At 43.7% G+C, this 16,748-nt stretch overlaps 1 protein-coding gene across 1 annotated transcript in view; it reads left to right on the top strand.

The window, feature by feature from the left end:
- The window catches only part of ERBB4 (erb-b2 receptor tyrosine kinase 4), a 322,438-nt gene that overhangs the window by 223,449 nt on the left and 82,241 nt on the right, over positions 1-16,748 (top strand). The window contains exons 15-16 of the mRNA XM_059868167.1: positions 729-883; positions 6,779-6,853. Of these exons, the coding sequence (XP_059724150.1) occupies positions 729-883; positions 6,779-6,853 (230 nt within the window). The remainder of the gene's footprint in view (positions 1-728; positions 884-6,778; positions 6,854-16,748) is intronic.

Here is a 16,748-nt window from a genome sequence, read left to right on the forward strand (position 1 = left end):
AGTCATTTATCTTGTGGAATGAAGGACCTTGCAGTCTTTCATTCTTGCTGTGAGCAGATGCCATGTGCAGAACGCTTGTGGAGAGCAGATTTGGGGTGCAGAGGTGGAAGATGCCACTGAAGGCTTTGCAAAGCTGCTTCAGTGCTGAGTAGTGTAGCAGGAAATTCAGTTATACTCTGGTTTATCATCACAGCTTTAAAACCTTACCTTGTCCAGGAGTCTTGGTTTATTGGTCTTCACATATATTAAGAAGGAGACCTTGTAGTCATTTATCTTGTAGAATGAAGGACCTTGCAGTCTTTCATTCTTGCTGTGAGCAGATGCCATGTGCAGAACACTTGTGGAGAACAGATTTGGGGTGCAGAGGTGGAAGAGCCCACTGAAGGCTTTGCAAAGCTGCTTCAGTGCTGAGTAGTGTAGCAGGAAGTGTCTCAGCATTCAAGTGGGCACTGACTTCACTGCATTAAGCCCACCAATAATATTAAGAAGCTCATCTAGAAGCTGGTGTTCAGTCTGACCCTCTACAGAAGAAGCTAATGGCCAGAAGCACCAGGATTTATGTGTCTGCTGCTCCCTAGCAGGGGCTGGAGCCATGCAGGTCATGCACAGCTCCGTGGGAGGAGGAGCTGCTGCAGGTGCTGCTGAGTGTGTGCCAGGGCAGCCCTAGTGCAGCAGCAAAGGACAGAGTAACCTGAATGCTCTACATTTCTTTCTTCCACTCTCTCCAGGGACCTGACCACTGCACAAAGTGTTTCCATTTTAAGGATGGCCCAAATTGTGTGGAAAAATGTCCTGATGGCTTGCAGGGGGCCAACAGCTTCATTTTCAAGTACGCCGACGAGGATCGGGAGTGCCACCCGTGTCATCCCAACTGCACCCAGGGGTGAGTGCCAGCTCTGCAGGGAGCCCTCCAGTCCATGTACTGCTCCTAGCACTGGGTGCTTTAGAGCTAGTTTGGCTTAGTAAAGCACTTGTCCCACTCCTGAAAAGAGAGTGTGCAGTAGGAATTTAACCTTTGATTTTCAGGTCTCTCATGACGTTCAGGTCTTAGTCATGAACCCCCAGCAGTTTATCACAAAAAAAACCTTTGGAAGACCACAGAGAAGAACTTGCCACAGCAATGCTCTCAGCTTTCTTTCTACACTGGTTGGTTGCCCTTTCACTTAGTTTTAGGCCTATAAAATGAATTTTTTTTAGTATTTGTTCCTTGACAGAATCTCTGCTAGTTGGTATTGGTGAACTAAGCCTGAGACAGAAGAGTTACTGCTCTCCTTTCCCTACAGGGACTGGTGCCCACAGTTTGAAACCAGACTTTGTACAGGAGCCCGAGACTGAGCATCAATTTCTGAAGTCCTGTTCAAATGTCTAGAATAATTTACTACACTTGGAATTTGTTACACTTGGAATAACACAGCCCATGGATCTGAGCCAGAATTAAGAACCTGTGCAACACACAATAGTCATGTGCACACCTGTAGTTTTGCACAGGCCATGTCAGTTACAGCTGCCTTTGCCATGGAGCAATTCAGAGTGCCCAGCATACAAGGAGAGGAAGAGGCAGCAATGGGAAAAAGAGAAAACATCAGCCAGTGAAATAAGCTTCGACAAGAGGCTCTTATTGTTTAGCAGCTAAAATTAAACCAGTAAATTATTCAATGTAATCTTGATGTCAACAGCTGTTGCCATTCAAAACGAGACCTTTTGCTGGTTTTGCAAATCTAATTACAATAGAGCCATTAGGGAAATGAGAGGGAGATCACAGAGACGCAGCCAGGATCTGTTACAGATTTGTCTCCCCCCCAGACCCTTTAAATCAGTTATGCAATAAGAAAAATGCTGCTACTGTGGAGGAAGAGGCTAAGAAGAAAGGATATTAAAAGATCAGCTCACTCCAGGAGCTCTGGTGCTGGCTTTCATAGATGGAGAAGGTGCCAGGGCTGATCTAACTGACAAAGCCATGGGTGTGTGATGGATTTACTGTGCCCTGCAGCTCTCCTGGGCCTCCAGGGAGCAGCACTTCATCCTATTCCCTCCTCTTCCCTGAGGAGTTCTAACTCACCCAGCTATTTCTAGTTGTGGCCCAGCTGTGTTTCTCCTAGACCAGGAAGGGAGCAGAAGGCTTTCCACACCTTTCCACTTCTCCATAGGCATTCATATTTTGCAAGTGGTTGTTTATTTTTATCTGCCTGGATTGAGAAGGGAGGTTTTGATGTCTTGTGCTGAAAATGTGACATTCTAGTTCATGCACAAATAGGAAGGGCAGTAGGCAGTTCCAGCTGACCTTGGCAGTCCTCATTGGCAGCTGTGTCTGACACTGGGTTCCCTTATGCCAAGTGATGTTGTCTTTTGAATCCTTGGACCTCTGGTTTTCTCTCCTTTTTATTTTCTCCTTCTGATTAGGTGAAAGAATGTCCCAGAGTGTGCCCATCCCCAGAAAAAGGACAAGGTAAAGGGCTAAAGGTTTCTCCCCCAGTTATGTACACAAAGCCCATGCTGTTCCCATCTCCCAGATGAGGAACTGTCTCTTTTCCATGACACTCATTTCCCTGTGGAAATCTTTGTTCTCTTATTAAAGAGCTGATGTGCCTATTCTTAGATATTTTTTGATCCCTTAAAACAATGCTCTCTTCACCCCAAGTCTGGGTAAGCATGGCTTACTATTCTTTTTAGTGTTCTTAGAGACTTTGTGGCATTTAATTATGTTAATGAAGCTATTAATGACTGCCCAAGATGTTTTGGAGTTTGCAGGTTGTCCATCTCCTTGCTAACATTGTAAGGGCCTGAATATGCCCACAGAGAGGAGGGAAATCAGTTACTCTCTCCTTTCCTCCTTCAAGGCTGGATTCTCTGGTTTCATACCTTTCCTTTAGGAAGGAATGTTTAAATTCCCCTTAGTCATGATTCTTCACTGAAATAGGTTGTGGAGAGAACACAGCTTGCTGTTTGGCTCATGGCTGAAAGGTGGAGAGAAAACTTAATTCTGCTTCATCCCCCCCATCTGTTCTCCTGGCTGCCAGATCAAGTGCTGGAATTTCACCAGTGCCCTCTCAGTGCTGCTGGGACACCCCTCCAGAAGGGCTGAGCTGCTGCAGGGCAGTGCTTCCCAGGATGGGGTTGCCTCATTCCTGCTGTGCTGCTGGATAAAACAGGTTATTAGTTCTCACAGGATGTTTCCAGTCATCCCCACCAGTTGTCACCAAGAAAGGATCTGTGCCACCTCTGCTTCCTGTGTTTTGCCACAAGTTCCACCTTGGCATTTGCAGAGGACTGCTTTAGTCAGGTTTGCTAGCACCATTCTCCTCCCTTATTTAAGTGTAACGACTGCTTCTCTTAATGGGTGTGTAATTAATTACTCAGCCCAGTTAATGATCTTGCTTTGACCAGAAGAACTGTCAGACAGTGACTTCCTTGGGTGCAACAACTGTGCTCCTGCCCTTGGATGCCTGTGATCAGTATCAGCTACTTGCAGCCAGTTTGGAGCAGATCTGAGGCACGTGGGACACTTATCCCACTTAATTCAGGAGAGCTGGAAAGCATTTGGCACCCTTCCTGCAGAGCCACTTGCACAGGAATGAAACACTAATTACACAGCAGCAAGTGACAGCCTGCTTCCTTGCTGGGCAGGACACACGTGGGGCATCTCACTGGACACCTCCCCTCGTCACACAAACACCTTTTGTCACACAGCTTTTGAAGGGAGGGCATAACTCCTCACCCAAACTCCTTTCCTTCTAACCATGACCAGGAACATGACCTCCCAGCCAAGTCAGAGGAGCTCCAGCAGCATGTGTGGCCCTGAAAGGATCTGAGGGCAGAACCACTGTGTTGTCTCTAAAGCTTAGGGGGATATTTAGGAAGAAAGTTTGAATTCCAGATGAAAGAGTATTGGAAACACACTCTGGATAAGAAAAACTGTTCCTCTTTTGTTTTGCAGTTTCCTCCTGCAGGGAACTCCAGTTGAACTTTGTTCCTCTCACCTGCTAACTCAGTAGCCCATGGGTCTGATTTTATCCATTACAATAGTTGGGTGACCATCACAAAAAAGGTTTTCTCCTGCCCAGATGTAATCTACTTACACCATTGTAAAATCAATTTTGTTTGTTTTCAGTGACCAAGACTTCTGAGAATTCATCTGGTGTGGAATGGCTTTGCTACCCCCATATCTGTGCAGTTAAAACCCCACCTTTCAGTCTTAAAGAAGGTTGATAAATAACAATATATCTGGATTGTTCCTGGAAAAAAAAAATAGTTGTTACTGCAATTTTCAAAACCTCAAATTTCCTTTCAGAGGATGATTATCTATTAAGCTAGGATGAGCTCCAAGTGTAATTTTCTGGATAAGCTGTATTGAACTTGTGTAAGGTACTGAATATATCATTAAAGAATTGGCATGTCTCAATTAACCAGTTCATTTTACAGAGCCAACTTGGAAAAGAAAATATCATCCAGACTCCAAGCAGAAGGAACACTGGGTGTGAACAGCATGATGTAAGATTGTGTCAGGCTCATATGGGTCAAAAAGCCTGGAATGAAGGGAGTTCCCTCCTGGGGAAAAATACCTGATGGTATTTTTTGGTGGTACAAAATACCCTGTGAATAAATATACTGTGTGATACTTCCCTGCATGTAATCAGGACAGCCACTCAGGAGGAAATTGGGAACTGCCTGAGTAGAGAAATGGAACTGCACTGGACAGAGTTCTCTCTTTGGGAAGCCAAGGCCACTGAGGAAGATGACAATTTGAAATAAAAAATCAATGATACTTCAACTTGCACTGGCTGAGGTCCTGCAGTGCAGTTTGGATTCAGTCCTGCTCTCCAAATGAACGTGTGAAGGGACTCTGAGACTCCAAGCTCCTGATGTCAGTCTGCCAGTTCTCTAAACCAGCAGCAGGCTCTCAGACCTCTCATTTGAAGATGCCTTTCTTTTTATTTACAGCAAGAGTCTGAGCTCAGCTTTTTTTAGCATGGTAGGAAATGGATAATCTGAGCAATTCTTCAGCCTCCTTCATTGCTGAGCTTGTTCTTCCCAAATTGCTGAGAATGCCATGAAAGGAAGAAACATTGGATGTGTTTGAGATGGGTTAGAATTCAGACAGTCTTGAATTCTGAAGTGCTGATGCCCAGGACAGCTGAAATTCCAAGAGTTCTCTCTATTAAGTTTTTGAACTGTGTTTAAATCAACTCTTACATTTATGCATTATCTGGATTTTTAAGATATCTTTTTTTATGTCTGCACCTATGCTGGAGGAAGCAGTCATTGAGGAAATCCTTCCAGTTTGTGTTTGCATGTCAGAGTAAATGTCTTATGTGAAAATAAGAATTCAAGTAAACAAGCAGAGGGTAAGGTTTACTTGCTCTGCTCTCCCTGATGAGCAGGTACAGGGAAATTGAATTCATTTTCTAATGGCAGAGTGATCCCAATTTAAATGCAGCAAAAGCTGAGGAGTGGCAAGTGATGGTGAAGCAGAAAGAAGATCTCGTGGGAGCTTATTTGAACTCTCAGATTTTTTTGACATGCATATCCTTCCATCAAAGCCAGCCTGAAAAAACCAGCAAACTTTAAAAGAGTTGGGGATCACACCTTAAATTTCAAATGCCTCAACAGAAGTGAGTTGCAGTCTAGTGATGTGTCAGATCACCTCTGCTGCCTGCAGCAGATTTACAGCCAAAGGGCCTGTTAATGAAATGGCTCTGAGGTCGTGTTCAAGAGTTGGAATAAATGGTTTGGTTTCCTGAAGTGCCAAGGGCCAGGTACTCCCCCTGGCTGGAATGCCTGGCTGGGTGTGCAGCACTGAAGGGGTCAGGTGGTTTTAACCCCTAAAAGCTCAGCTTTAGGTCTCTGAGAACCCTGACTGCTGTGTAAATGTATATTTGAGTTGCTGTTTGAATGCAGGGGACCAGGAAACCAGTCCTGCTCTTCATGGGGGCAAGGGACATCCCCACATGCCACACATCTTCTGCAAACCCTTTTCCATGGCTGTGTTTTAGTGGGGCTGTACTTAGTGATTCCTTGCATTTCCAGTGCCTTTGGTGAGCACCTGCTGGGTGTGCAGGTGGAGAACTTCTGGCAGCATCTAAGGAAAGCAGAATAAAATGTCTGAATCAGCAGACACCATTTTGCTGTGGGTTTTGTTGCTGGAAGTTGATCCTCGAGTTTCCCTGTTAAAAAAAGATTTTCAGCTTCCAAAGCATTTCTTCAGTTACCCTGGCTGGGAGCTTAGAACAAAATGAACAATTGCATCAATTACAGAAAGAAAAGCAAGTTTTGGATTGTGCTCCTGGAAATCTCGACTTGTAAATTAACAGCTTTTGTGCAGTAATCACTGGTTTGATGACTCATGAAAACACCCAGGAACAGCAGCCCTGTTGTCAGGACTCCCACTTACTCAGGTGAAACCTGCCTTAAGTGTTGTTTGAGCCAAGATTTGGCCTGCCCTGGAATGCTGCTGCTGTTATTGTTCCTCTTGTCACAAGCTATAATTTTTTGGTGGCACAGGTCTCTGTCAGCCAGAGAAGAGCTAGAATTAAGAACACCAAGGGGATTCCTGCTGGTTGGGTGTGTAAATAACAGCTGTCTCTCTTTCTCTCCCTGTTTCCACTCTGGATTTGCTGCAGGTGCATAGGGCCCCACCTGGAGGACTGCATTGGGCTGATGGATAGGTACTGCCTGGGTGCTGGCTGCTGTGTGTCTCCATCCTGCACGTGTGGACAAGGGCGCATGCCTGTGCATGTCCTGGGGCTGGCAGTGACGTGGTTTGTTCTGTAATTGCCTGCAGGTGTAGAGGCCCAGCTAGTCATGACTGCATTTTCTATCCATGGACACGGCAGTCCGCCCTGCCCCAGCACGCTAGGTAACATCCCCACCCCATCCTGCTCACCCCCAAGTCATAGCAGCCAGTTTGAGCACACACCCACCCTGGATCCTGGCAGAGCTGCCTCCCTGCACCCAAATCTGCCCTCTGTCTGAAAGCCAAGTAGATATTCTGCTCATTTAAGCCCGTTTTTGAAAGTGTTTTTATTGTCAGCTGAAATCAATAAGGATTAAATTCTGAAATTTCCTGGAGATATTCATTCTACAGATTGTATTTCCAGGTTAACTTTTATTAGATGGAAAAAATTCTGGCACTTGTTTTTTATTTATTGGGTTTTTTGTTGTTGTTTTTGCTTAAGACAAAATTTAAAAGCAAACCAGTCTCTTTCTTCCATATGCCTTCCCTTGAAAACATAAACGTTACAGCAAAACAAAATTTCTTCCTTACTTCACATAAAACTATTATTTGATTTTTTTTTCCATTTTCTGTTTAAAAGAAAACTTGTAACCTTGCAGCAATTTTATTACTTGGTAATGACAATTCAAAGAAATTATTGTAGGCTTTATTCTGCATTCTTTTTCATGAAAGCCCCCACATTGCTATTGAGTTTGTTATTCTTAAATTCAAACTGGTTAATATGACTTCTAGGCTTTGGGATTATTCTCCTGAGCCAAGACTAGATGAAAAATGCCTCAATTCAATCAAAACCACCTCATTAAGATTTTCAATCTGAGTTTTTTTCTTGTCTTTTCCAAAAGGTTTAAGGTTGCCTTTCCTTCCTAACTGTGTACATAATGTAAATATATCTATTTCTGGCTTATCAGGGAGAACATATTTGGACTTGAAAAACAGTGCACTGGAAATGCTATCAGATGGAACATTTGTGTATTAAATCAGTATCAGTTCTGGCTTAATTCATTAAGCAATGAATAGGCAGCAGGAGATGAATTTTTCAATATTTCAATGTTTTGTTTCAATCTTTGTGGTCTGGGATATCCACTTTGAGATATTTCAGATGGACTCATCCAAATGAAGCTGCCCCAGTTTTAAAGGCCCCAATTTCATCAACTTTACTCAAAGCACATTCACAGAAAATTATTATTATTATTATTATTATTATTATTATTATTATTATTATTATTATTATTATTATTATTATTATTATTATTATTATTATTATTTCCTTAAGTTTAAGGGCCTTCTCAAACTACAGAAATGAGGAATTGTTTTTCTCTGTTCAGTGGTTTTACTCCTGCTCCATTCAGCCTTCAATATTTCCTGTTTCCTTTGGATCTGATGGATATTTTTTTGTTTGTTTCAGCCTTGCTGAATTTATTCTAGGAAAACTACTGCACTGTGTTTAAATGTCAGTATGTATTCTTTCACTTTCAAGGCAAGGAAGGAAACTTCATACTTCTATATTAGATTTGTGAAATTGTGCTTTTTTTTTTTATTGTGAAAATTATTCATTCTATTTGGGCTAAAAATGGGCAAAACTGCACTGGCAAAGTGACACTTTTTGTTACAGTAGGGTTGTAAATGCAAAATGGATGTGTTTCACTTCAGATAGAACCTTCTTCATGTCCCTTTAACAGCTGTGCACCCTCCTGAGACTTATAAATCTTAAATTAATTAATACCCAGTCTGACCCCTATCTATTAATTTGAGTTTTTTCCATTGATGTGAATTATCAGCGAGTAGAAGGGGACAGGTTTTTCTGCCAGAAGTGAGAGCAGGCCTTTCACCCAAACAAGGTATTCCTCATCTTCTCCTATTTCCATTTTCATAGCAGTGTTGCTTTCCTTTCCAGTTTTTTACTTTGCAAATTGTTTATGCCATGATCCATTGACTTGAAGGCTTTTGTGAGAGTCTGGTAGAATAGCAAAGGAATTCTTTCTGTCGTGTTTAATCAAGATGACTCAGATGTGCATCACATGGCTTGTTTTCCAAATGGCTGCTGAAACTTCTGCTTTTCTGCTTCTCTTTTGTCCCTTCAAGTTTGTGGGAAAACAGCCTCACTTTTGGCAATGCATCTCTTGCTGCACAGTTTGGTTTTGGGGTTTTTTTACCCTTTAGGTTCAGCAGAGTTCTGTCCAAAAGAGCAGCTCCTCATGCAGCTTCCTGTGATGGTGTTCACAGGGTCCCAGGATGAGGGAAGAGATGAGAGTTGACTCCATGTTCAGAAAGCTAATTTATTATTTTATGGTATTTATTATATTAAAAGAATAGAAGAAAGGATTTCAGCAGAAGGCTGGCTAAGAATAGAAAAGGAATCAATAACAAAGGTTTGTGTCTGGACAGCTGGGCTGGGATTGGCCATGGATTAGAAACAACCAGGTGAGACCAATCCCAGCTCCACCTGCTGCATCCCACAGCAGCAGATAAGAATTGTTTGCAGTTTGTTCCTGAGGCCTCTCAGCTCCTCAGGAGGGAAAATCCCAAGGAAAGGATTTTTCATCAAACATGTCAGTGACAGCTTCCTGTATGGATTATTCCTGTAGGGCTTTGGTTTTGGTTCCACCTTCCATACCTGTCTTTCCTGGAAATGGCCAAAGCAAAGATGGGAAGCAGAAGAAGGCTGGAATTTGCCATGATGCCCAAAGGAGTGAGCCATCCTCCTTTTCTGCCTCTTATTACAATGCCACTCCTCCTTCTGCTACCTTCTGGCAGTCACATTCCCTGGGTTTTGTGGTTGGAACAGTGCACAATTGAACATTCCAGCATTTTCTGGAACAGTCAGCAAAAAGATGAGTCTGTCTGCTCCCAAGTTTGGGATAAATGTTCTTTAAAAGGATGATTCAAAGCCTGTAAAAACAAGGCTTTGCTGTTCATTAAGAAAATACTCTAGAGAGTCAGGAAAGGCTGGTTCCTTTCAAGTTCACCAGAAAAATTTGGCTAAGTGCAGTGACTGGAGTGAGATTGTGGACAAAGCTTTTAGCTAAAGTATGAATTTTAATTGGTTTGTCCTTATGGGCTTCATTCACCTTAATACTAGGAGAGAAGAGATCATCAGAGGAGGAGTGAGGTTTCTGTTTTCTGGAGATTGTATGTCTAGAAATGTGATAGGAGAGAACCAGGAGCAGCACTGATGTTCCTGGTCTAAACTGGTGTCTCTGTTTATGCCCCAAGAAAATTTCATTTACATTTCCCTTTTAACTAACAGAAACTAATTAGCCAGGCCCACTATTGTCAAGTGCCTCAATAGAATGTTGTGGAGATGTTAACTCTAATTACAATGCTGTTGCTAGTTTTGTATCCAGAAAGGATGTCCTCTCAACAAATCATCACTTCCTCAACAACAACAACAACAACAAAAAGCTGGTTTTATCTACTGCTTATGTGTACAGAGCTAATTAACAGTAAACCCTGTGTAATGCAGGCAAATCCTTTCATAGCTGTTTTGTACCCTGTCACAGTATGACTTCAACAGAATTTCACAGCAGCTCTCAGTAGTTGCTGGGGAAGGGAAACCACCTCTAATAAAATGCTTATGTTGATGGTTTTCACCATGCTCAGCTCCATTGCTTGGAGGAAAGCACTCCATATGTTCTCTGCTTTTATAGAATAATTAGATTATTCTGGAGGGGCAGAGGATCTCTGTGTAAAATAAGAGGAAAATAAGATCTGTGAGTACCAGCTAAGCTATGTTACTTGGTTGGTAAAAGATGCTGCTCGAGAGAGACTCTTAATGTGGAGCTCTCTGAAGCTGTATCAGAACAGAGCAGTTCTGATATTAAGGTTTATTTTTTAAAATCCAGACTAGAAAAACCAGTTTCAGATCCTTCCTCTGTGGGTTGCATAGATCTTACATGTCATCAAACAGGACAAATTCACAGACTGAGCAAGGTTGGAAAAGACCTTGGAGATTATCAAGTCCAACCTGTGACCTAACACCACCTTATCAACTAAACCAAGGTACTGAGTGCCACATCCAGTCTTATTTTAAACACCTCCAGGGACAGTGACTCCACCACCTCCCTGGGTGACCATTCACCCTTTTTGTGAAGAACTTCCAGTGCCCAACCTAAACCTCCCCACTGTCCTCCTGTTACCTGGGAGAAGAGACTGATCCCCACCTGGCCACACCCTCCCTTCAGGTTCATTGAAGAGACTCATGGAGAAATCCCAGTTCTGTGGGTGAATTGCCTCTTCTGAACTGGTTCTGAAGGCAGACCTTTGCTGAGGGTACTTTAGTTCTTGCCATGGCATTTCCCTGCCTGGAGCTTTAGGAGGAGTTCCTTTGGAGTACCCCTGGCACATCAATGAAAGTCACTGCAGTGATCCTGGGAGCTCCTCCATTTTTTCACCACTTCCACATTTTACTTCTTGTGAAAGGGTGTGGGTGGGTATTCCTTCTTTCCTGCTGTACAGATGGAATCCTAGAATGGTTTGGGCTGGAAAGGATATTCCTTCTTTCCTGCAAAAACAGATGAAAAGGACTGACAGACAACTACAGTATCATCATTAACAATTTATCTGCTAGTTTTGATCCAATGCTGGGAAAGCTGTTGCAATTTAACTGAGAAGTGAACATACATTTCAGTGTGTAAAAAAACCAAAAAAAGTAATGTCAATGTGCATATTCATATCTGCAAAAAGCTGTGGGTTTCAAGGAATTAGCAAAATCCTGGCTTTGGTGCTATGTGTGGGAAGTTGTACCTCAGCATTTACCAGAGGTGGAAGCATCACCACAAATAGCAGCAATCATTCAGGAAGAGAGCATCAGGAAATCAAGCCATCAGACCAAATTACTTATTCTTACTATAATTTTTTCCATGCTGTAAAGTAAAGTAAAGGGCTGAGAAAATGTCATGTAAATTATCTGTACCTTTGGGTAGTAGCTTCAAAAAACTAAATTCAATTTCTAATGGGAAATGTGGGCTAATACTGAACTCATTCCCCATGCCATGGCCTCTCTTTGTTAGTTCAGCTTCTTTGCATCTCCTTTCTGTAAAGTAGAGGTAGTTTGAAAGTGAAGGTGTAGAGCCAGGTTCTGCTCTGGAAGTACACAGGTAAGAGGACAAAGTTTGGTTAAGGATGGAACTAAATCTAGCAGAATGAAAAGGAGAGTTGGGTGTCTGTCAGGTATAAAAGGGGTGAAATCTGAGAGACATTCAGAGCAGCAAAGTGCCAGTGCATTTCTAATGAAGGTTGTTAATCCCTGGAATGGTTTTCTGTGGTAATGTTCAGTTCTCCAGCACTAGACTTGTGAAATCAAGGCTGGGAATTTTTTCCTCCAAGCAAGATGAGTTTGTGACAAGCTTGGAGGCAGAGGGTGGTGTGGATCCTCCTGCCATGTGACAGGACACTTCAATGTCTGTGACAATAATTTCCAGCTGTGATCAGCTCGTAGCTCATGGTCTCAGCTAGAATGTTCTTTGAACTTTGAGTCAGAGTTCTGAGTTGGACACAGACAAGCAAATCCAGCTGCTGAATCCTGGGCTTTGGCTTCTGTCAGCTGTAGGTGAGGCACGGAGTTGCACATGGCTTTACACAAGATTTCTGTTCTGTTCACATATGCTTGCTCATTAGCAGTTAGGTCAGGTAAAATTCTGAGTTTTCAGACTGTCCTTTGCTAGCAGAGATGAGAAACTCATTCAGATCTTATCTGTACTTTTGTCAAAAAGCTTCATGCTTTTATTTTTTTTCAGTCTGATGTAAATTTTTAATGACACCATTTTCACTTGCTGGTGAACAAGATCTTTTGCAGGCATATTGGCTGTTTCATCAATAGAAGATAATGTTGAGAATAATTTCTGTAGTTATCTGAGATTGAACAAATGATAAAACAGGCAAGAAAGATTAAGGGATAATGTGAAGAGCAGGTGCTGGCTAGTTCTGATTGAGCTTTTCTTTGGCAGAGTTGTGAGGAGGTAACTCTGTATTTGCCTGTCGTGTGCATTTCTCAGCAGAACTGGTAGTTTCTCATGCAAGAGAGTTGTGGCTTTTATGTAGAAATCTGAGAACAAATACAGCCTCATCCTCAGGACAAGTGTTTTAAAAAATTAACAAAAGGAAGAGCACAATATTCAAACAGTTTTTCTCCTGATAGTTTTTTAAAATACTCCTGAACGTTCCTTCATGTTCTCCATTCTTTGTATTTATAAAAACCTCCAGCAGAGCAGAATGTTCCAGTTTTGAGCTTGTCTTGGTCTGAACAGACAGGTGTCTGCTAAGGAGGGCAGGAGCCTCCCTTGAAATGGAAAGTGTAAACTCCCTCCCTCTGAATTATTGTAATTTTCAAATTAAGGGACTCTCGGGCAAAGATATGGGAGTAGGAACAGCAGTTTTTCTTTAAGAGGAAAATTAAAAATACAAATGCCATAGTACAAAAAAGAAAACAAACCACTGACAGAAGTGGAGCTGACCCCCTGTGTGTCAGGGTGGTGGCACAGTCCCATCCCAGGGGGGCTCAGGCTGGTGGCACAGTCCCATCCCAGGGGGCTCAGGGTGGTGGCACAGTCCCATCCCAGGGGGGCTCAGGGTGGTGGCACAGTCCCATCCCAGGGGGGCTCAGGGTGGTGGCACAGTCCCATCCCAGGGGGGCTCAGGGTGGTGGCACAGTCCCATCCCAGGGGGCTCAGGGTGGTGGCACAGTCCCATCCCAGGGGGCCTCAGGGTGGTGGCACAGCCCCATCCCAGGGTGGCTCAGGGTGGTGGCACAGTCCCATCCCAGGGGGGCTCAGGGTGGGGGCACAGTCCCATCCCAGGGGGGCTCAGGGTGGTGGCACAGTCCCATCCCAGGGGGGCTCAGCCCTCCTGCAGTGCCAGCTGTGGCTCTGCTGGAGCAGGGATCCTGCACAAGGGGGGAGTTTTCCTCTGCAGCTCCAGGGCTGCTGGAGATGGGCCTGCTCTCCCTCTGGGAATGCAGGGGAGCAGAAAGCTACTCCTCTGGGAATGCAGTGGCCAAAGGCTGCTGGGCTGTTCCAAACCTCAGATTGGATCCAGGTAGGAATGCTTGGCTCCTCCCCTGGGCAGAGCATCTCCCCATGGGATGCTGGAATTTGATCAGCCCTGCAGGGACATTCACTGGCCATGGACAGCAGAGATCTCCTGGAGGGAGGGTGGGTGTGGGAGAGATAAAGAAAACTGCCCAAAGAACAGCAGAGAACTGCCCCAGCTCTGACAGATGGAAATGGAACACACAGCCCCAGGCACATCCTGCATTTCCAACCTAAAACAGAGCCACAGTGTGGATTGTCCTTGTGACCCAGCTCCCACTGGATGTTTTGGTACAGGTTTGATCTGGGTTCCCATTTCATGTGTTTCCCCAGCAACTGAACAGGTCCTGCCATGGGTCCTGCTGCTCCGTGGTGCTCCTGATTGTGCCAGTGAATGAACAGCAAACAGTGCCACAAAGCAGGCCGTGTTTCTCTTGGAGAAAAGGGTGTTTTCTGGATGAATAATTTCATGTGCACAGGCATGATGAGCCACTGACTGACTGCCAGGCTGCCACTTGGTGCAGAGCAGCAGGCTGAGTTGATTGCTTCTAACAGGAATTCTTTATGCAGAGAGAAACTCCTGGAGCTAATGCTGATAGTTTTGATTTCAGAGCAGTCCATCAGCATCCATTACAGCTCTAGTTTCATTTATTTAATGCAAAATATTATTGTTTGCAAAGAAAATGGGAAATATGACAACTTTATGAAGCAGATTGCTCTTTTACTTGCGGAACTGGCTTCACCTGTGAGTTCAGTTTAGTGGATTTAACTGGCTTTGTGTCACAGATAAATCAAACTACATGATGTGGGGCCTGACTTGGCATACTTAAAAAAGAATGCTAATCTGTTTACTTAAAGCACAAGCCTCAAAACAGAGCCACTGTGCAAGCTCTTAACAACAGCATTCCTTGTAAAAGTTGAGGTAGAAAAGAAAAATCTCAGCTTAAAAATGACAGGGGTGCAAGAGATTTTATTGGGACTTTTCAGTTTTAGAGCAGGAAAAGCCCATACAAAACCTTGATATTGATGCTGTAATCCCAGAGATTTCAGTAGTTATTCCTAGTCAGATGTATTAACAGGGAGTTAATATTGAGAGCTCTTGGTAATCTAGAGTGAAAACATAACAGAGTGGTAGTTCTAAATTCAGATTTAAAACCAGTTTTAAAGAAATCCATTGTGCACTGTGTGTGGTAATAAAAATGCCACAGATTTTGAATCAATGCATATTAATGTGTAGAATGTTTGGCTGTAATAATTTTCAAAGCTCTACTTGATATTTTTTTTTTAATCCTCATTTACTTTGCTGAGTGAGATGGGGACTCCTACATTGTTAAAAAAGAGATGTGAGTAGAACATACCTTTACAGGCTTTGGTACAAGAACCAGTGTGGGTAAGAAAAAAGCAGTTTTGTCAACAGGTACATGTTTGTCCTCATGAACCTTGGCCAAAGTGAAAGCTGTGTCTGCTCCTTAGTGATATTTAACTGCTGAGTGCACCCAGACACAGACTGCACCCCTCAGGTCGTTCTGCATATTGAAGAGTTGTGGCTAGTTGACAGTTTGCCCATTTTTGGATTAAATGTGGAATTGGTAGTAATTGTGTAATGGTGAGATCAGCTGTGAGTTAAAATTTGTGTTTCCTGCTGATAAAAACTCCCAATCTGCACATAAATAGGGTCATTTATCAGTGTTCAGACACCCTCCATTAGGAGGGGAGAGGAGGGAAGGGTGACTTGTTCTTGAAGAAGAGTAGAAAGCAAAGCAGTGCAGGTGAGAATGACATCAGATGAATCCTTGCCACCCCTGGGGTGAACACCAGGCACTCTGGACCTTGTGGCTGTGGAACTTAGCACAGCAGAGAGAGGCTGCTGAAACATCCACAAATTTGCTTCCCAGCCTGGTTGTTTAGCTTGTATATTTTAAATAGTAAGGTTATCACTGCAGGCTTAGTAGAATCCATCAGATCTCTGAAAGGGCAGCTGCAAAGTTGGCTGAACCCCAAAGATGAAAGAGATGAGGAATGCAGAGTGTGGGAAGCATCCATCAGGAGAAAACCATGCCTTGGTAACAAGGATTTGTGAGAAGGAGCTGCTCAGCAAACCCTCAAGGTTGTGATGAGTCCTGTTTGGGTATACAGATAAAAACTCTGAGGAGCAGAAAGCTGATACAGGAACTTGGAGCCTTCTAACAGCTCAGCTTCAAAGCTCAGCTTCTTTCCACCTCAGAGCAGGTGGGTCAGTGCCAAGGATGGAGAAGCAGGTGGTGTTTGTCAGCTGTACTCCATGGGCCACTGTTGTCTTAGATATCACGAGTTCCACCATCATCTTAGCACGAGGTTTTTGTATTGGCAGAGCTTCATGCCTTCTTGATGTTCCTCACAGGCAGCTCCTCCACCCCCTGACTGTTCCAGGTCCTTGCAGTGGTAATCTGACTCCCCTCACTCCTCTTTCCTTACTCTTATATGTCACTAGTTCTTGTTGGTTGCAGGTGTGGCCTGTCAAGATCAGGCCCACCTCCAATCTTCAGCAGCTGATCCAGCTGCAACTCACTGGGGGACAAGATCACCCTCTACAACCCCCCTCTACAGGCCACCGCTGGATTTCCTCTCCCCTTTCTGCTGCACTCTGCAGTCAAGAGTGTGAGAGCAACCCTGTGCTCATCCAGATCAGCAGTCAGGCTGTAGTACCTGGTCTCAGGGCACTGTGGGAATTGCAGATGTCCTGATCTTTGGAGTGGATGGAATGGGGTGAGCCCTGCTGCTGAGCATCCTTGTCCATCCTGGAATACTGACTTTGAACTCAGTGTCAGCTGTGGTGTGTGGAAGTGGGTGTTAGGTGTCTCTAAATGTGAAAACACAGTACCCTTTAGAAAAGAAATACATATATATTTTTCATTTCTCTTCTCAAAAGGGAATACTGGATTCTTTATTTCAACTCTTAGCCACAGATACACAGTTTCTAGTTGAAGAGGCAGCATTTTCATGTTATGGGGTTT

This window comes from Haemorhous mexicanus, chromosome 26 (assembly GCF_027477595.1).
Source record: "Haemorhous mexicanus isolate bHaeMex1 chromosome 26, bHaeMex1.pri, whole genome shotgun sequence".
Lineage (NCBI taxonomy): Eukaryota > Metazoa > Chordata > Aves > Passeriformes > Fringillidae > Haemorhous > Haemorhous mexicanus.